This window comes from Salvia hispanica, chromosome 1 (genome assembly GCF_029641045.1).
Source record: "Salvia hispanica isolate PSC_SH4W2 chromosome 1, Shi_PSC_v1, whole genome shotgun sequence".
Taxonomy (NCBI): Eukaryota; Viridiplantae; Streptophyta; class Magnoliopsida; order Lamiales; family Lamiaceae; genus Salvia; species Salvia hispanica.
The window spans coordinates 66,503,811-66,524,441 of NC_142692.1; the positions used below are offsets into that span (position 1 = coordinate 66,503,811).

A 20,631-nucleotide genomic window follows, 5' to 3' on the forward strand; every position below is an offset into this window, starting at 1 on the left:
GTGATATTAGACGCTGATATCGTCATATCGATAATATATTTTGGGATGATAGTTTGCAAAAAAATGTCACAAGGCTCTTAACCGTTATCGAGACAGATTGGTATAATTAAATGATTACCATAAATTATAACCAAAATATGGATACATATACAGGTTTGTGTTAAAATGACAACACTTGTTAAAATGACACCGTAACACCACTTATACAACAATATTATAAACGCTACACAACAATTTATAGATTACTGTATAGCGTGTTGGATATTGCTGGCCAAGAAAAATTGTTGTACAGTATTCAACATATTGCTGACCGTCTTTTTCAGAATTTTTTTTTGCCATATGGTAGCTTATTATGTACAAATAATTAGCTAAGAATAATGATATGATGTTATTTTAAGAGGTGATGACATCCTAATCCTAACCCTAACCCTTCCCTATGTATAGATAGCAGCCTTTTTTTTCTCTCGATAAAGTGCAATTTAATGGATCGAGCATAGTAAATGAAAGTATTTAATCAAATCTCGCGTTGATTAAACCATAAAACGTGTTGCTCATTTTTTACTTTATTTCATTTTTAAAAATCGTTCAACTTCTTCGGCAAAGAGAGAAAAAACTGGGTTTTCCCGTTGCTTTCTCAAATGGCAGATGTTCCGAAAGCAGTGTTTACTGAGACGAACTTGGGCACCCGTCTCGCCGTTTCGATTTCTCCGGATATCACAGCCGACGACTTCAAAAGTTTGTTGTTTGTTCTTCACTCTTGATTTTTTTCTCTTGAGTTTCTGTTGAAGATGGAATTTTGCTATGTTTTCTCCCCTACATAATTTCACAAATCCTATTGTATCATTGAACTTACTGTGTTGTTGTATTGCATTAATTAGGTATGGATTAAAAAGGAAGGATAATTTGGTGTATAGTACTCCCTCCGTCCCCCATTAAGAGTCACACTTTTCCATTTCGGTCCGTCCCCCATTAAGAGTCACACTTCATTTTTACCATAAATAGTAAGTAGGTCTTACGTTCCACTAACTCAATTCACTCACATTTTATTATAAAACCAATATAAAAAAATGGGTCCCACATTCCACTAACTTTTTCAATCAACTTTTCTTTACATTTCTTAAAACCCGTGCCCGGTCAAAGAGTGACTCCTAATAGGGGACGGAGGGAGTAGATTTTTTTTAATTAAAAAAATCTGCTTGTATAGATAGATATGGTTTAAGCACATGGTGAAAGTTTGTATGGTTTGCACGCTTTTTAGTTAGTTAAAAGTGTTGAAGACGATAGAATTCTGCTGTGGGTTACAAACTGCAGGCAATCCTCTTCTTGAACCATTGGTTGCAGTACCTTTAAGGCTTTAAGAAATTTCATTTCAATGTAAGATTCTGATTCTGCCCAGCTGTGGTGGCTTAAATGTTTATGGTTATCGAACATATGCCATGTTTAGCTTCTAGTATGAAATCATAAGGCAATGTGACAATTGAATTGCATGTCCTATATTTCCTGTCATGTTCGTGGCTGCCATAAGTTTAACATGTAGACTTCACTTTTAGTTTGTACCTCTAACGGGAGTGTCATGCTTGGATGTTTATGCAATGACTCGGTGTTTCATTTTACTCTTTATCATAGTATATCCCTATATAGTTGTTTGCGAATGAGGTGACGATTGCAATGAACCTTCCTATCTACTCAAATAATTAGCTATCTATACTAATGATATGTTTTATTACTTGTAGGAGTGGTCGAAAGGGCGCATCTCAGTTGCTTCCCGGAATTCGGAACTATCAGTGTCAAAGCAGTGATGGTGTGTTTTTGTTGCGTGTATTGTTTCCTCTTGTTCTTAGACATTTCAAGTGCAAGGCTGCTCTATTTGCATTTTGTTGGGTTGGACTACTTAACTAAGATCTGTCGTATTGTTATTCTTGCAAGACCAGGTGACGCGGAAATTACATCTTTATCACCTATCGGGGTCTTTGCCTCTCAAATATGCTTTTCCGGATTCAAATGCTACTTGGTTTCTTCAAACAGACGTTATCTTATTAAACGTTCCAACTCGTGTAGATTCATCGAAGCATAATGAAGCTGAAGTTCACAAGCGCAGTTCTGCTGCTACTGTGATTACTGATTCAGTTGAGCTGGGAGGCGTCTCCTTTGAAAAGAAAACAAATTGCAAAAGAAAGAAAGCTAAGATACGAAGATTTACGTACCTTGGTGCTTCAATGCTGAAGATTTCTGCAGCTTGGTGTTTCCGTAGGAAGAAGAAAAGGAAAAATGTGAAGAAAATACCCAAGACGAGACACCATAGACGATACACACCACAATCTCTGGTTGAAAAAGAACTTCTCCGTGAATTTGCTACCGGAGCGGAAGTGAATCTGCGTAAAAAGGTGGACTCAAATGTGATTGCTGAGGCCACTAGTGAAACGGTTTCAGAACCAGCATCAGTTTCAGGTATTATCAGGAAGTATTTTTCGGATTATGATGAAGTGGCCTCCGGTCCAGAATCTATGTTTACCACATCCCAATATATACACAGGAAGCTGCTTACCCGTAGCAACAGATGTGAATACCATAACAATCTGATGAAATCGCCTGCAACAGGCCATGTCCCTCCCCAAACAGTTCATATCCCACCTCCCCAAGTATCTCGCGTGGAGATGCCCGGTTCTGGAGCATTGAGAAATAAGCGTAAAAGGCCCGATATTGGAAAGCGTCTTGTGCTTGCATCAGGTAGCCTCGGGCTTTCTCCAAGTAATCAACGTTCCATACTTTCTCTGTGCCGTTACAATGACGAAGAGTTGTCATTTCAAGAATTCCCAGCTACAAAGCAAACTTAGGAGACTGAATAGCTATGATAGCATGTAGATAGTTGAGTAAAGCCTAACTCTTCTAGCATCTTAAGATGGAATCTTTGTACAAATGAAGTGAGTTTGTGGTGTTTGTGCTCATTTATATATGTTTTTTTCAGGCAAATATGCATTTATGAAGTGGGCATTCACCTTTTGAGTTTTGAGAATGACTGAATGAAGAATCTTGTATTTCTTGTTATGCTATTGTTACTTGCCCTCTAAGAAATGCATCTCATTATTTTTTTTTAATATGTGTTTTGTTTTGTGCTCAGGGGTGCTGTTTATATAATGTACTACTACTACTATTGCTTGTTCTTCCTAAAAAATAATTTAACTGTAAAATAATTGCTAACATAAAGTTGAAAAATGGTGTTTATTTTTTTTATAATTGGTGAATAGAGGATTGGTTTATTCGATCTCCAATCTCACATTTCAATGAAATAATAATCAAACGAAATTAGCTCAAATCAGTGAAGTTATGTAATTTCATTTCAATTCATATGAAATGATATAATAAAATAAAATAAATGTAGCATAATATACACAGTTATTTTATTATAGAAATTAACGGCTGATTTTCTCATTTTCGCCGACTCTCTCGTGGCAAAGAATAAAAAAGGAGTAACAAATTCCAAAATATTAGAAGCATTTTCATGATTATTCCCAAAATTTCACTCCCCCTTATATAAAGCACAACTCCATCGCAAGCGTAATTTTTCATCTTTTTTCCTTGGCTACAAATTCCATGCGATCATCAATTGCCCAGAAAAACCTCTCTCCGAAAACCCTAGGAATTCTCGATCTTCAATCTCTGTAGATACACGATTTCCTCTGTCTATCCTGTTCAAATTTTTGGTCTATTTCCCCAAATTAATCGGATTTCAGCCCTCCGATCCTCAGGTTATCCATTTTTCACTTGAGTTCTCGCGTACGCTCTATCGGTCACTCGACTATCGGAGTGGTTGAATCGGTGGAGTAATTAATTGAGCGGCTTTCTTATCGAATCGGGCAATGATCGCATTTGGTTGATCTTTAAAACATGAAGTTGAAGCGGAGAAGGGCGCTTGAAGTGGTTAGTGGAAATTATCTAATGTGCTCCGATCGTTTCTTTTATATTTTTATATAAAATTCTGTGTAATGGATGCTTCTTAGGGTTAGTTTTTATTTGAATGTGTGATCGGGGACTGAGACTGATATCTAATGATTTGGAAACAATTTTGGATTTACAACCTACAATCATAGTTATAATTCGTTAGAATTTTATTAATATCAACTTGAGTTGATGCAGTTTTACCTTTTTGCTAACATTAACTGTAGAGTACACTCAACTTTGCTTATTGCATTGGCTCAAGCTTCGGTTTAGGTGTTCTCATTCGTGCATTTTCTGAAAAACTCACATGTGCTGGTTGTTTTGGGTCGTGCTGCTGTAACCCACAACTCTTGCTTAGATATCATTTCACTCGATGAATGATGCATCATACTTTATTTTTTCTCTATCAAATATAGCCTTTCCAGATCATATTTCTACATATGAAAGTGATTTTGTACTGATTAATGCTACATGATGAAGCTCTCTCTCCCCTTATAAATAATTGGTTCAGGTTTTCCCAAGACGGATAGGGCTGCATTACTGTAGCTATAGAGAGAGAGATGGTCAAACTGAAAATTATCCCCCAGCTTTCTAATTTCTTATAAGCATGACTCTTGTTTATGTAGTTCGTTCGTGATGTTTTCTCACTGTTTTAATAAATTTTGCCATTCTTATATTTGTATGATTATGTTGCCCATGCTGTGACATCAACCCTAAAATCTTGGATACTTGTGAATGATGTATCTTCCTTCTTTCGTTTGTAGCCTTTGAAGATTAAATCCTTTATCAACAATGTGACTGCTACACCCCTTGAGAAAATAGAGGAACCGCTTAAAAGTTTTTCTTGGGAATTTGACAAGGTGCGTTACCCCCCACGAACTACAATGGTTTTACTCTACTTGTTGTTTGCATGCTGATTTTCCATAATGCAGGGAGATTTCCATCATTGGGTCGACTTGTTTAATCACTTCGACACCTTTTTTGAGAAATTCATTAAACCAAGGAAGGATTTGCAACTTGAGGAGAACTTTTTAGAATCAGATCCACCTTTTCCACGGGATTCCGTTCTTCAGATTCTCCGTGTCATAAGAGTGATATTAGAAAACTGCACTAATAAGCATTTCTACAGCTCTTATGAGGTATATCCTTTACCTTACATGTCTTGAACTATATTTGGTTTGGGCACTATTTACATTTATTGTCTTAATTTTGGTACTAGCTGGTGCAATTGGTTTAGCATTTTTTTAAGAGAGCTTAAATTATTATGCAGTAAGACAAAATTGTGTTTCCTTTCAATTCAAATCACCTGACTGGCTGTGATCTCTGACCAGGATAGTCGTCTGTCAGTAGTGTCTTAGTGTAGCACATGGTTATGAAAACTTCCATACTAGGTTCTCCCCACTCCACGTTCGTTATTTTCTTTGAGGCCCCAGTACTTTGCAAGTTAATTAGGTGGGAAATGCATCCAGTAGATTTGGTTGTTTAACACATGAAATTTGGTGCGGTATGACAAAATGTGGTCCGAGCCTAAGCCAACTCCAATATATCGCATTACGATGTCATTGGTATAATTTGGGGTACATGGTTGATTATCTCTGGAGATAATGATCATTGGCTTGTATTTGATAATGTTAGATTCTATTGTGGTTTGTCTGCAACTAACCAGGATAAAATAGATAGCTCAGTAAAGAGAAGAGGGGATTTGATAGGGAGTGCAATTTCACAAATTGACAGTCAAATTTGAATACTGAGAGGTTGAGAATTACATGATGCTCCTACAATCTGTAGTGGATAGCTGGCCAAGTCATCCATACCTCCTGTTCATCAGCCAGAGAAAAAGAGAAATAAAAGCTTCCAGATTTGTCTTCACCCCAGCTGCTAGCAGCTAGTAAATAGTTTGCACTTGAAGAAATTTTTGCTGTATTAATATTACTCCATTACGCAAATAGAAGGGATTAGAGAAATAGATGTATATTGTCAATGAAGGAGCTTGTGCACTTATGGACGATAAAAAAAGATCTCCCAGAGGGGGTAATGGATACTGTTATATTTAGAATTATCCTGGTGGGCCTCAATTCACAAAGATTTTTATAGCCTTTTCTGTGCTGGACATGCTTTAGAGACTAAAGTTGTATGTATTTTTGGAATGTTTTTCCCTTCAGGAATTTCCCATCTCTTTGTAATAGTTGTTTATTAACTGAAGAGACTTCTTACATAAGAGTAAATTTTTGAACTTATAATTTTTAATCTGTTGATGTTCTGTGTGTAATCTGCTTGCTGTATAGTGCTCTTCTGTTAATTAAGTAAAACTCTATAAAGGGGGAACTTGGTATTTGTAAATTTTTTACTGTCGAGTGTTAAGCAACATTGTTGGATAGTGTTGCTTAATGTCTTAAACTCTTATCTGCTGCATGTTTACAATCATGTGGACTTGTTTTTTCTTAAAGTGTGCTGTTGCTTTACCCTTATATTATCAAGTTTGTCTCTTTATCATAAAATAATGTGACATCTTTTGAGAGTGGAACTATCACACGTTGGGTAGATTGGGTTGTCCTAACTTTTACTGCGCTCTGATTATGAATAATTAGAAAGTAGTTAAAAATTTTGTGCTTGTGGGCATCACATTCACTGTAGACTGGAGGAGGAGGAATTGTTGAATCTGATCGTCCTGGGGGGTGGAAGTTCACCACTTGCCTGGGCTTAGGGATCAAAGCAGTGGCATTGTGATGAGCTACTCTAAAAGTCTGTGTTTTACACTATTTTGTCCCTCTATATGTTTGCACTCCGAGGGGATATGCTTTGCTTAACGAGCTCTAGAAGTTGTAAAAAACTGTGACAAGGAATACCGTTCACTTATTCTGTTTACTCTCTCATGTTTTCTGTGGAGTATCCTCTGGCAGCTTCAGTGGTTATCCAGTGCTCTTTCATAATGTTGGATGTTTATGTTCCATTTGCTGTTTTTACTTATCCCATTATTTTTGTTGGTGCAGCATCACTTGTCATCTCTTCTTGCTTCCACCGATGCAGATGTCGTGGAGGCTTGTCTGCAGACTTTGGCTGCATTTCTAAAAAAATCCATTGGAAAGTATATAATAAGGGATGTTTCACTAAATTCAAGATTATTTTCCTTTGCTCAGGGATGGGGGGGTAAAGAAGAAGGTCTTGGATTGATTCCATGTGCTTTACAGGATATATCTGACCCTATTGCTCTTGAGTTGGGTAGCACTCTGCATTTTGAATTTTATTCTGTGAATGAAGACGCGTCAGTTGAACCTACTTCTACAGAACAGAAAACAAGGGGTTTACAAGTTATACACATGCCTGATGTGAATGCAAGCAAAGAGTCTAATCTTGAACTTCTGAATAAATTAGTTGTAGATTATAAAGTTCCCCATAGCTTGAGATTTTCGCTTTTGACAAGGTTGAGGTTTGCTAGGGCTTTCAGCTCCCTAGAAGCAAGGCAGCAATATACTTGTATCCGCCTCTATGCCTTTGTGGTTCTTGTTCAAGCATGCAGTGATACTGATGACCTTGTTTCTTTCTTCAATGCTGAGCCAGAGTTCATCAATGAATTGGTTACTATGTTAAGCTACGAAGATGCAGTTCCAGAAAAGATTCGAATTTTAAGTCTTCTTTCCCTGGTTGCTCTTTGTCAAGATAGGTCACGTCAGCCCACTGTACTGACAGCTGTGACATCTGGTGGACATCGTGGCATTCTCTCCAGCCTTATGCAAAAGGCAATTGGCTCAGTTGTAAATAATTCATCAAAGTGGTCTGTTGTTTTTGCTGAGGCTCTGTTGTCTCTAGTTACAGTTTTGGTATCATCATCATCAGGTTGCTCAGCCATGCGTGAAGCTGGATTTATCCCCACTCTTCTACCTCTATTAAAAGATACTGACCCTCAGCACTTGCATTTGGTTAGCACAGCTGTACATGTTTTGGAAGCCTTCATGGATTACAGCAATCCAGCTGCTGCTCTTTTTCGGGACTTGGGAGGCCTTGATGATACCATTTCACGCCTAATGGTAGAAGTATCTCATGTTGAAAATGGTATAAAGCAACAAAGTACTTCTGGAGATCTTGAAAGTTCGGAGTATGGTGGTTCTGAGATAGGTACAAGTGCTTCTGCTGAGCTTGATAGTCTGCAGCCTCTTTACTCCGAGGCACTGGTTTCCTATCACCGTCGGCTGTTGATGAAAGCCTTATTGCGTGCTATATCACTTGGAACTTATGCTCCCGGAACAACAGCTCGTATGTATGGTACCGAAGAGAGCTTGTTGCCACATTGCTTGTGTATAATATTCAAACGGGCTAAAGATTTTGGTGGGGGTGTATTTTCACTTGCAGCTACTGTAATGAGTGATGTAATTCACAAAGATCCTACCTGTTTTTCTATCCTAGAAGCAGCAGGTCTTCCTTCTGCCTTTATGGATGCCATAATGGATGGTGTTCTTTGCTCGGCTGAGGCTATTACTTGCATACCACAGTGTCTTGATGCATTGTGTTTGAACAACAACGGTCTTCAGGCTGTGAAAGACCGCAATGCTCTGAGGTGCTTCGTAAGAGTCTTCACTTCCAAACAGTACCTGCGAGCTCTCGCTGCTGATACATCTGGTTCCTTATCAAGTGGCCTGGATGAACTCATGCGACATGCTTCCTCTTTGCGGGGACCGGGTGTAGACATGCTGATTGAGGTATTGACAAAAATTGCTAAAATAGGATCTGGACTTGACTCGGCATCTCCATCTACAGAATGCCCAAGCAGCTCTCAACCTGTTCCAATGGAAACTGAACCTGATAACAAAGATGTGGTTTCTTCTGATGACAGAGATCCATCCAAGCCTGGAAGTTCTGAACCATTTTCAGACTCGGCCCCTGATTCATCATTATCAAATATTGAATCATTTTTGCCTGATTGTATAAGCAATGCTGCTCGTCTTCTAGAAACAATTCTTCAGAATTCTGATACTTGCCGTATATTCGTTGAGAAGAAGGGAATTGAATGTGTCCTGGAATTGTTTTCTTTACCTCTGTTGCCTCCTTCAGTATCTCTTGGTCAAAGTGTAGCTGTTGCTTTTAAAAATTTCTCTGCTCAACATTCTGCTTCACTTGCTCGTGCAGTATGTTCTTTCCTAAGGGAACATTTGAAGTCAACAGATGAACTTTTGAGTTCAATTAAGGGATCCCACCTTGCTCAGGTGGAAGTTTCTCAGAGAGTAAAGATCTTGAAGAGCCTCTCTACTTTGGAAGGAATCTTATCTCTTTCCAATTCTTTGTTAAAAGGAGCAACCACCATTGTTTCTGAACTAGGTTCTGCAGATGCAGATGTATTGAAAGACCTTGGGAAAGCTTATAGGGAAGTTCTGTGGCAAGTATCTCTATGCTGTGAGTTGAAGGTGGAGGAGAAACGAAATGTCGAAGTGGAGCCTGAAAATGCAGATACTGGCCCGTCTAATGTCGCTGGAAGGGAGAGTGATGATGATGCTAATATTCCATCTATTAGATACATGAATCCTGTGTCAATCAGAAATAGTTCTCACCCACAGTGGGGGGTCGAACGTGACTTCATATCTGTGGTCCGCTCAAGTGAGGTTTTCAGTCGCCGCACTCGACATGGTATTGCTCGTCTTCGTGGTGGTAGGACCGGTAGGCAGTTGGAAGCCTTACAAATTGATCCTGAAGCTGGAGCGAGTAGTACCGAGGCTCAGCCCCATGGAACTAAGAAGAAAAGTCCAGAAGTACTGGTCTCAGATAACCTTAATAAGCTTGCTTCAACCATGCGATCTTTCTTCACAGCACTTGTGAAAGCTTTTACTTTACCAAATCGTCGGAGGACTGAAACTGGATCCTTAAGTTCTGCTTCAAAGAGTATTGGAACAGCCCTAGCGAAAGTTTTTCTTGAGGCACTGGGTTTTCCAGATCCCAACTCAGGGGTTGATATCTCATTGTCTGTCAAGTGTCGCTATTTAGGAAAGGTTGTTGATGACATGGTTGCTCTCACATTTGATAGCAGGCGGCGAACTTGTTACACTGCAATGATTAACAAATTTTATGTCCATGGTACCTTCAAGGAGCTTCTTACAACATTTGACGCAACCAGTCAGCTGTTGTGGAATGTTCCTTATGCAATTTCCACATCAGGTGCGGAGCATGAGAAGAGTGGTGATGGGAGCAAACTTTCTCAGAGTTCGTGGCTCCTTGATACGTTGCAGAGTTATTGTCGAGAGCTTGAGTATTTTGTAAATTCTGGGCTTCTATTGTCTTCAACATCAGCATCCCAGGCTCAGCTTCTTGTTCAGCCTGTTGCGGTTGGTCTATCCATTGGGCTGTTCCCTGTTCCCAGGGACCCAGAAGCCTTTGTTCGCATGTTGCAGTCGCAAGTTCTGGATGTGATACTTCCTGTCTGGAACCACCCAATGTTTCCCAATTGTAGTCCTGGTTTCATCACCTCCATCATTTCTCTAATCACTCATGTATACAATGGTGTTAGTGATGCAAAACAAAATCGCAATGGATTACCTGGAACAGCGAGCCAACGGTTCATGCCGCCTCCACCAGATGAGGCTACAATTGCTACTATTGTTGAAATGGGGTTTTCCAGAGCAAGGGCTGAGGAGGCACTTAGACGAGTGGAAACAAATAGTGTTGAGATGGCAATGGAATGGTTGTTTAGTCATGCTGAAGATCCTGTGCAAGAGGATGATGAGCTAGCTCGTGCCCTGGCCTTATCCCTAGGAAATTCTGCAGAAACGCATAAAGTTGACGGGGCTGATAAGTCCTCTGATGCTTCAGCTGAAGAGGGACAGGCAAAACCCCCTCCAGTGGATTATATCCTTGCTGTGGCAATGAAATTATTTCAAGGTTGTGATTCAATGGCATTCCCCTTGACAGATTTACTGGGGACTCTTTGTAGTAGGAGCAAGGGGGAAGATCGCTCAAAAGTAATTTCTTATATTGTTCAGCAGCTAAAGCTTTGCCCACTTGACTTTTCCAAGGATAGCTGTGCATTGGGTATGATTTCACATACTTTGGCATTACTTCTTTCAGAAGATGGAAGTACCCGGGAAATTGCGGCACAAAATGGGATTGTCTCAATCGCAGTAGGTATCTTGATTAATTTTATGGAGAGGACAGAGGTGCCCCAAGAGCTTCTTGTCCCCAAATGCATCAGTGCATTACTTCTTATCTTGGATGATTTGGTGCAGTCTAGGCCTAAGATATCTGGGGATACTGATGAGGCAACAGTTCCTGGAGCTTTATCTGGCTTGTCAGGAAATCAAGCACCATCTGAAACAATAAAAGAGAATTCATTACCTGCTGACGAATGTAAAGATGAATCTGCTAAGGATAGCCCTGCCTTTGAAAAACTTCTTGGAAAGCCAACGGGTTACTTGACAATGGAGGAGAGTCATAAAGTACTTGGAATTGCTTGTGACCTGATAAAAAGACATGTGCCCCCAATTATTATGCAGGCCGTACTTCAGTTATGTGCTCGCCTGACAAAATCACATGCTCTGGCTGTACAATTTCTTGAAAGTGGTGGTATGATTGCCCTCTTTAGCCTTCCAAGAAGTTGTTTTTTTCCTGGGTATGACACCTTAGCATCTGCTATTGTTAGACATCTTCTAGAGGATCCTCAGACACTGCAAACAGCTATGGAATTGGAGATACGCCAAACACTTAGTGGAAGCAGACATGGAGGGCGTATATTGGCTAGAACATTTTTGACATCTATGGCACCTGTTATATCCAGAGATCCAGAGATTTTTATGAGAGCAGTGGCTGCTGTCTGTCAGTTGGAAACATCAGGAGGGAGGTGCATTATAGTGCTATCTAAAGATAAAGACAAAGATAAAGAGAAAAAAGCTTCCAGTTTTGACACTGGAGTATCTACTAATGAATGCATTAGACTAACTGAAAATAAGGTTGATGGGTCTATTAAGTCTTCCAAAGCCCACAAAAAGGTATCAGCAAATCTTACTCAAGTCATTGATCACCTACTTGAGATTGTGTCAACTTATCCTCCATACCATGGTGATGATGACTGGGGTGGGCATGCTAGTGCTATGGATATAGATGAACCAGCTAACAAAGTGAAGGGTAAATTGAAGGTTAATGAAACAGTAAAGATTGGAACAGACAGCCAGTCAGAGAAATCAGCTGCTCTTGCTAAAGTGACTTTTGTTCTGAAGCTATTGAGCGATATTATGCTTATGTATGTTCACGTTGTCGGAGTAATCTTGAAACGAGATCTGGAAATGTGCCAACAACGTGGGGCTAGTCATATCGAATGTCCTGGACAGGGGGGCATAGTTCATCATGTTTTACATCGTCTTCTTCCCTTGGCGATAGATAAGTCTGCTGGCCCTGATGAATGGAGAGACAAGCTCTCTGAAAAAGCTTCATGGTTTTTGGTTGTATTGGCTGGCCGCTCTAGTGAGGGAAGGAGAAGGGTAGTGAATGAACTTGTAAAAGCTTTGTCTTTATTCACAAATGTTGAGAGCAATTCTTCTAGTAGCAGCTTGTTACCTGATAAGAAAGTGTTTGCTTTTGTTGATTTGGTCTACTCCATTCTGTCAAAGAATTCTTCGGCTGCCAACCTTCCTGGTTCTGGGTGTTCTCCTGACATTGCCAAAAGCATGATAGATGGTGGGATTGTGCATTGCCTCTCGGGTATTCTTCAGGTAAATGACTTGGACCACCCTGATGCACCGAAAGTTGTGAATCTCATACTCAAGTCTCTGGAAAGCTTGACAAGGGCTGCAAATGCTAGTGAACAAATCTCCAGGGCTGATACACTGAGTAGGAAAAAGGTAAATGGTCCAAATGGAAGGTCCGATTCACAGGGTGTTGGAGCTACAGCTTCTCAACAATTACAATCTTCTGCTGAAAATAGAAGTTCTGAACAAGGGCTTAGTGGGAATGCTAGTTCTGAAGCTGTGCTCCCAGATAATTCTCGGGATAATGGTGATCAAAATGCAAACCCAAACCAGTCGGAGGAACAAGAGATGAGGATTGAGGATCCAACTACGGACACACCTTTGGATCTTGGGGATGATTATATGCGTGAGGATATGGAGGAAAGTGGTGCATTACCCAATGGAGAGCAAATTGAGATGTCTTTTCATGTAGAAAATAGAGGAGATGATGATATGAATGAAGAAGAAGATGACATGGGTGATGATGGTGAGGATGATGATGACGGAGAGGATGAGGATGAAGATATAGCAGAAGATGGCACTGGTTTGATGTCCTTGGCTGATACAGATGTGGAGGACCATGATGATACTGGCTTAGGTGATGACTATAATGATATGGTTGATGATGAGGATGATGATTTCCATGAAAACCGTGTAATTGAGGTTAGGTGGAGGGAAGCCCTTGATGGGTTAGATCATTTGCAGGTCCTTGGACAACCTGGAGCAGGGGGAGGCCTAATTGATGTGTCAGCTGAAGCTTTTGAAGGCGTTAATGTTGATGACTTCTTTGGAATCCGTAGGTCTTTTGGATTTGAGCGCCGTCGTCAGGCAAATAGAACATCCTATGAGCGGTCAGTTACAGAAGGCAATGGTCTTCAACATCCTCTCCTTTCAAGGCCATCAAATTCCGGTGATTTGTTTTCAATGTGGTCATCTGCTGGGAATTCATCCCGGGATGCTGAAGGCCTTTCTGCTGGTAACCTTGATCTAGCCCATTTTTATATGTTTGATGCTCCTGTTCTTCCTTATGACAATGCACCAACTAATCTCTTTGGTGATCGGCTGGGTGGTTCTGCACCACCTCAACTAGCTGACTTTTCTGTTGGTTTAGAGTCCTTGCGCGGATCGGGCCGAAGAGGGCCAGGTGATGGCCGCTGGACTGATGATGGCCAACCCCAAGGTGGTGGTCAAGCTGCAGCAATTGCTCAAGCAGTTGAAGAGCAGTTCATATCGCAATTAAGCAATACTGGTCCTGCTGAAAGTGCTTCTGAACGGCTTTCACAGAACCAAGTATTACCAGAAAGGCAGGAAGATGATCCAGTTGTGGCCACTGATAATCAACTGGCAATAGAGGTCAGTGAAATTGTGACACAATTGAATATTGATCAACATATTAATTATGATGACCAAGATAATCAACTAACTGCACTTCAACTGTTACAGGAAGTAAACCCAGATATTGTTGCTGAACCAGCTGGTTATCGTCATCAAGCGATTGAAGTTCAGCCAAGTGACATTGGTTTGGATATCATGGAAACTGGGGATGGAAATGCTATTGGAACAGAGCCACTGGAGACACCTTCTGGTTCTGTGGCTCAGGATGTTGTGCCCTTTGATAGGACTTCAAGTGGTGTTGTGCCATCTCAGGCTGATGATTTTGATAGATCCCCAGGACCAGATAGCCAGTCTAGTTGTCATGCAATATTGGTCGGTGAGCCCGATATGGCTGGTCCAGGCAGTCATGCTTCCTCTGTTCCAGAAAGTGCAGATGTCGATATGAATGCTACTGATGTGGAAAGAGATCAGGTGGATTCAGGATTACCTCCATCTGGGGCCAGTCTAGAGGAACCATCAACTCAGCTGGTGGCTCAAGATGCAGGCCAGACAGATGAAGCTAGTTTGAACGGTGAGGCTTCTAATGCTAATGCCATAGATCCGACATTCTTGGAAGCACTTCCAGAAGATCTTCGTGCAGAGGTTCTTGCTTCTCAGCAAGCTCAGTCTGCTCCAGCACCTACATACGCACCTCCAAGAGTTGAAGACATTGATCCAGAGTTTTTAGCTGCGCTTCCTCCGGATATTCAAGCTGAAGTTCTTGCACAACAACGGGCACAAAGGATTGCACAGCAATCAGAAGGACAACCAGTTGACATGGACAATGCTTCAATTATTGCCACTTTTCCAGCTGATCTGCGTGAAGAGGTCTGCTTCTTAAACTCTAAATGCTAGGCTTAATTTATGTGTTTGTTTATTTATTTTCTCTGTTTGTGTCTGCTAGGTGCTTTTGACATCTTCAGAGGCTTTATTATCTGCATTGCCATCTCCATTACTTGCTGAAGCACAAATGCTTAGAGACAGAGCAATGAGCCACTACCATGCTCGCAGCTTGTTTGGAAGTAGCCAGAGATTGAACACTAGGGGAAACAGGTTTGGTTTTGATAGGCAAACAGTTATGGACAGGGGTGTCGGAGTAAATATTGGAAGGAGGGCATCTTCAGTATCTGAGAACTTGAAGTTGAATGAACTTGAGGGAGAACCACTTCTGGATGCTAATGGCTTGAAAGCATTAATTCGTCTATTACGGCTGGCACAGGTAATTATTCTATGGTTTGCTTTACAACAAATACTATATAGGTGAATTCTCTTCCAGCTTCTTAGCTAGCACAATGACCTATGACCAAGAAAGTATTGATTGCATCTCTTTATTGTTCGGAATCACTTTTTTTAATCAATTTTGCTACATGGGATGAAGTATTTTTTTTCCATTAAGCTAATAGCTGAATCTTAGTTGTAATAGCGTAGCTAAAATATTTCTTACCGTTTGCCTTTTATAGCCTCTTGGGAAGGGTCTACTGCAGAGACTTTTATTGAACTTGTGCTCACACAATGACACAAGAGCAATACTTGTTCGACTTCTTCTTGACATGATAAAGCCTGAGACAGTCAGCATCATGGGTGCAGTGACTTCAATGAATACACAGAGGCTCTATGGTTGTCAGTCTGATGTTGTTTATGGTCGATCTCAATTATGTGATGGTATTTTACATTTTCCACTCTTTTCCTAATGGTAATAGGAAATTCTCTTTATCTCTTGGATCTTATAAGGGTGATTGTGCTTTATTCAGGTGTTCCTCCACTTGTGTTGCGAAGGGTACTTGAGATTCTAACATATCTGGCTACAAATCATTCTGGTGTGGCCAGTCTTCTTTTCCACTTTGAGAGCTCAACTATTCCTGATTTTGCACATACGAACCAGTCAGAGGGGAAGAATGCAAAAGGCAAGGAAAAAATCACTGCTGGAGAGCATCATGTCTACGTTTCTGAAAGCTCAGAGAACAAGGATGTCCCTTTGATATTACTTCTGAGACTCTTAAGTGAACCACTGTTCTTACGCAGTATTGCGCACCTTGAGCAGGTCCGTGTTATCATTTCTAATTCATTTTAAAAGCTTCTGTTGGAATCAGTTCTGTGTAAGTGATACATCTGTTCTTGTTCACTGAAAGGTCATGGGTCTACTCCAAGTGGTGGTGTATGCTGCTGCATCCAAAGTAGATATTCAAATTAATACTGAAGAAACTGCACCTCCAGCTGAAAACCCTCCTGGAAATGAAACCACCACTGAAACTCGCACAGACTCTCATGTATCACTAGTGGAATCTAGTCAACTTGACCAAAGCGCCAGTGCTTCCAAATCAGATGGCCAGAGAAGTATTAGGACTTATGATATTTTCCTACTGTTGCCTCATTCAGATCTGCAAAATCTCTGTGCTCTTCTTGGGCATGAAGGGTACTATTTTTGAGATCTGATCTCTCTTTATTTCTTCTACTGAGTTTCATGCAAAATGGCTGACCTCCAGTTATATGTGCCTACTTTGTTTTTCAGAATTGGTTGAATTCTTTTGTTAATTTTTTTGTTGTTGTTTAGCAATTGATACTGCAAGTGAAAATTATGTCAGAGCTTAAGTCAGTATTTTTTTGTGAATCAGGCTTTCAGACAAAGTTTACACACTCGCTGGTGATGTGCTGAGGAAATTGGCCTCTGTAGCTGCTGCTCATCGCAAATTTTTTGTTGTGGAGCTCTCGGAGTTAGCTCATAGATTGAGCAGCTCGGCTGCAAATGAACTTATTACACTTAGAGACACGCACATGCTGGGTTTGAGTGCTGGGTCCATGGCTGGGGCTGCTGTTCTTCGGGTTCTTCAGATTCTCAGCTCGCTCACTTCTGTTGGTGATGACAGTGACAGTGACAAGGCCAAAGAGAGGAATGCCAGTGATAAGGAAAGGGTGAATGATGAAGAACAGGAAGAACATGCTACAATGTGGAAGTTAAATGTGGCTTTGGAGCCACTATGGGAAGAACTAAGTGAGTGCATTAGTTCAATGGAATCGGAGTTAAATCAGACCTCCCAGTCTTCAGTTGCCTCAAACATTAGCATGGGTGACCATATACAGGGTTCTTCTTCAGCGTCTCCTCCTCTTCCGCCTGGAACTCAGAGACTCCTACCTTTCATTGAGGGATTTTTTGTTCTATGTGAAAAATTGCAGGCAAACAGTTCAATATTGCAGCAAGATCAATCCAATGTGACTGCAAGAGAAGTGAAAGAGTCTGGTGGGAGTTCAGTTCCGTTATCTATTAAAAGTGTGGATGCTTACAGGATATTTGATGGATCTGTCACATTTGTGAGGTTTGCTGAGAAGCACCGACGCCTTCTTAATGCTTTTGTGAGGCAGAATCCTGGTTTATTGGAAAAATCACTCTCAATGCTGCTCAAAGCTCCCAGGTTGATTGATTTTGACAACAAAAGAGCTTATTTTCGATCCAGGATCCGGCAGCAGCATGACCAACACCTCTCAGGACCTCTGCGTATTAGTGTTAGACGGGCATACATTTTAGAGGATTCGTATAATCAACTTCGAATGCGACCAAATCAAGATCTTAAGGGAAGGTTGAATGTTCATTTTCAAGGTGAAGAGGGTATTGATGCCGGTGGCTTGACTAGGGAATGGTATCAGTTATTATCAAGGGTCATCTTTGACAAAGGAGCTCTACTGTTCACTACAGTTGGAAATAATTCGACTTTTCAGCCAAATCCTAATTCTGTATATCAAACTGAACATCTCTCTTATTTCAGATTTATTGGCCGCGTGGTAATTGTCTGAAGGACCTCTCTTATGTTAGGTTTATTGCTTTCATCTATTGGTGTTTTCACTAATTAACATTGTTATACTCTATGTTTCTTATAGGTAGCCAAGGCACTCTTTGATGGACAATTGCTTGATGTATATTTTACTCGGTCCTTCTACAAGCATATCCTCGGCGTGAAGGTGACATATCATGATATTGAGGCTGTTGATCCTGATTATTATAAAAATTTGAAATGGATGCTGGAGGTGAGTAGGAGTATGAAGTGAATTACTTAATATAGAAAAACTCATCACTTAGTTCCTAAATTACCTTGGGTCCTCTTTTTCTGCAGAATGATGTGAGTGACATACCTGATCTGACCTTTAGCATGGATGCAGATGAAGAAAAGCACATCCTTTATGAGAAAACAGAGGTAGAGATATTAATCTTTTAGCTGTTGCTCATTTGTGAATTTTCTTGATATTTGAGGTCACCCAAAAGAAATTAAAACTCCTGACCTGATTGTGATTGGAAGGTTACCGATTATGAGCTCAAACCGGGAGGAAGGAATATCAGAGTGACAGAGGAGACGAAGCATGAATATGTAGACCTCGTTGCTGATCATATCTTGACCAATGCCATCCGCCCTCAAATAAGTTCGTTCCTTGATGGTTTCAATGAATTAGTACCACGAGAGCTTATATCAATTTTCAATGATAAGGAGCTTGAATTATTAATTAGTGGTCTGCCAGAGATTGATTGTAAGTTGGCAAGCCTTGTCTAATCAGGCAAATACTCACTGGTTTGTTTTAATCATGAAACTTGAATATGATTCCAATGTCCTTGCAGTGGCTGATCTGAAAGCGAATACGGAGTATACTGGTTACACATCAGCATCTAATGTTGTTCAGTGGTTCTGGGAGGTTGTTGAGGCATTCAACAAGGAAGATATGGCGAGATTACTCCAATTTGTAACAGGCACTTCGAAGGTGATTTACCTGAAGCTGAAGTTATTTCTGTTTATTTATTGCCACAGTCAACCTTAATGGCATTTATTACTGACATAAAATGTGAAATTTGAACAGAGTTTATATGCTTGAATTTAGTTCTTTGGTTTCTGAGAAAAGAAGGGTAATCATTGGTTTACTTAGTGTCTAGGCTCTAATTGAATCCACCCAAAGTGATGTTTTAAAACAATAATCACACGTGCAATGTTGCTTAATATTTGTTGATTTACTTAGTGTCTAGGCTCTAATTGAATCCACCAATTTGTTTTTTATGCATACTCTACAAAGTGTTGCAATGTATTTATTCATTGCGTTTGATCATTATTTCTTAAGACTGATATGGATTGTTGGTGTATTAGGTTCCTTTGGAAGGGTTTAAGGCACTGCAAGGCATATCAGGTCCGCAGAAGTTTCAGATTCACAAAGCATATGGAGCTCCTGAGAGACTTCCATCTGCTCATACCTGGTAAATATCCGTGGTTGCAGATATGGCTCTCTAACTACGTGCATATTTAAACTGTGCTGTGTGTATTGATTTGATATATTTGCACTATTCCCAGCTTCAACCAACTGGACCTTCCGGAGTATTCCTCAAAGGAACAGCTTCAAGAGCGTTTATTGCTGGCAATCCACGAGGCTAGCGAAGGATTTGGGTTTGGTTAATTGATGCAGTTCTAGCTATCGGATTCTCCACTGCAATGTACAAGTACGTTGGTTATTAGCTGGCACAGATGAAATATACTTATTTGATTGAGAAGCTGTCTTATTATCATTTTTTGTTGCAGTTATGAAGTGCTGAGGCAGTCGCGTCGAGACTAGTATGTAGGCGGTGATGAATGGCGCTTCACTTTCCGTAGTGGCGGAGTTGATGAAAGAGATATAGATGGGGGGAGGAGGGAACAGAAACACCTTTTTTTGCTCTCTATGTGGGATTGAATCATTCTTAGATACTTATATATTCTTCATCTGCCTATTGGCTGGCTCTACTCTAGCTTACTACAATAACCACTTTTGCCATTTATTTACAAACAATTGCTAGATTTTGTCCTGTTTTGTACAGGTTTTGGTGTTTATGATCTAAGCATTTTCGTATATGTTTGTGTGTGTATATATCTGTATATAAATGATCTCATAATTTGTAGCTGGATCAAGATTCTCCTTCACAAATAATCATTAATTCACCTGCTATTCTTTTTTCATCATTTTGATGGTGTCACTAATGACCTACTCTTATTTTTTTATAAAAATAGTAGTGGACGACATGAATTATAATGCTAGAAAGAAAAATTTATCATAAATAGAAAATGAATGAAAATAAAATAGAAAAGTATAAGTATCTTCTGTTGGAAGAGATGGTATCGTTTCTGATTTCTTACTATTTTTCATTCCTCCGAATATTTTTTTACAAATTGTTTATGTAGGTTAACAATAAATTAAACAAAACAACCAAATGTGCTCTTCAGCAAATATTAAAATAAAAAGCAATGTTCTTTTTTTGGAAGAATTGTAATTAAACAAACATGAAACAACAATGGAGGGGTAGCAACAGGCTGGGTTCATTACTGATTACCCTATGGAGGTCTATATCACAAGATTCATAACCAACTTTAATAAATATTAATTCGTCTCATTGAAAATGACATCTTTCTAGTTTGGTACGAAATTTCACATGTTTTTGTTTAGTGTGTTAAAGAAGATAAATATAGTAATCGAAAAAATTATATTTTATTAAAAATGATATGGTTTTGTTTGAAACTACACCTATTTATGTTTAGTTTGTTAAAGAAGATAAAGTGAAACAAATAACGGAATGAGCAGTGTGTTTTACAGAAATGCATAGTATTTGAAAAAGAAAAATACGCAG

General features: G+C 39.8%; 2 protein-coding genes across 9 annotated transcripts; both read left to right on the forward strand.

Moving 5' to 3' along the window:
• Nucleotides 1-534: 534 nt before the first annotated feature.
• On the forward strand, nucleotides 535-3,095 carry LOC125217840 (uncharacterized). 5 transcript variants are annotated; one of them, XM_048119398.2, is made up of 4 exons: nucleotides 535-735; nucleotides 1,734-1,801; nucleotides 1,932-2,448; nucleotides 2,534-2,720. In XM_048119398.2, exons 1-4 carry the CDS (start codon nucleotides 639-641, stop codon nucleotides 2,578-2,580), a joined length of 729 nt encoding a protein of 242 aa, XP_047975355.2. In that variant the 5' UTR covers nucleotides 535-638; the 3' UTR covers nucleotides 2,581-2,720. The 5 variants fall into 5 exon arrangements, with proteins under 5 accessions (XP_047975355.2, XP_047975352.2, XP_047975353.2 ...); XM_048119396.2 differs by adding an exon at nucleotides 1,312-1,374 and having other exon boundaries at nucleotides 665-735; nucleotides 1,927-3,095; XM_048119395.2 differs by having other exon boundaries at nucleotides 539-735; nucleotides 1,932-3,095.
• Nucleotides 3,096-3,502: 407 nt separating this feature from the next.
• On the forward strand, nucleotides 3,503-19,861 carry LOC125217839 (E3 ubiquitin-protein ligase UPL1). Of its 4 annotated transcripts, none has more exons than XM_048119393.2 (18): nucleotides 3,503-3,918; nucleotides 4,701-4,796; nucleotides 4,869-5,075; nucleotides 6,927-13,611; nucleotides 13,726-13,988; nucleotides 14,079-14,837; nucleotides 14,914-15,228; nucleotides 15,470-15,671; nucleotides 15,761-16,050; nucleotides 16,139-16,422; nucleotides 16,622-17,783; nucleotides 17,880-18,026; nucleotides 18,113-18,193; nucleotides 18,296-18,521; nucleotides 18,610-18,749; nucleotides 19,127-19,233; nucleotides 19,328-19,473; nucleotides 19,553-19,861. In XM_048119393.2, the coding sequence occupies exons 1-17, from the start codon at nucleotides 3,886-3,888 to the stop codon at nucleotides 19,428-19,430; spliced, it is 11,100 nt and encodes a 3,699-aa protein (XP_047975350.2). In that variant the 5' UTR covers nucleotides 3,503-3,885; the 3' UTR covers nucleotides 19,431-19,473; nucleotides 19,553-19,861. The 4 variants fall into 4 exon arrangements, with proteins under 4 accessions (XP_047975350.2, XP_047975351.2, XP_047975348.2 ...); XM_048119394.2 differs by having other exon boundaries at nucleotides 13,747-13,988; XM_048119391.2 differs by having other exon boundaries at nucleotides 6,927-13,988.
• The last annotated feature ends 770 nt before the right edge of the window (nucleotides 19,862-20,631 follow it).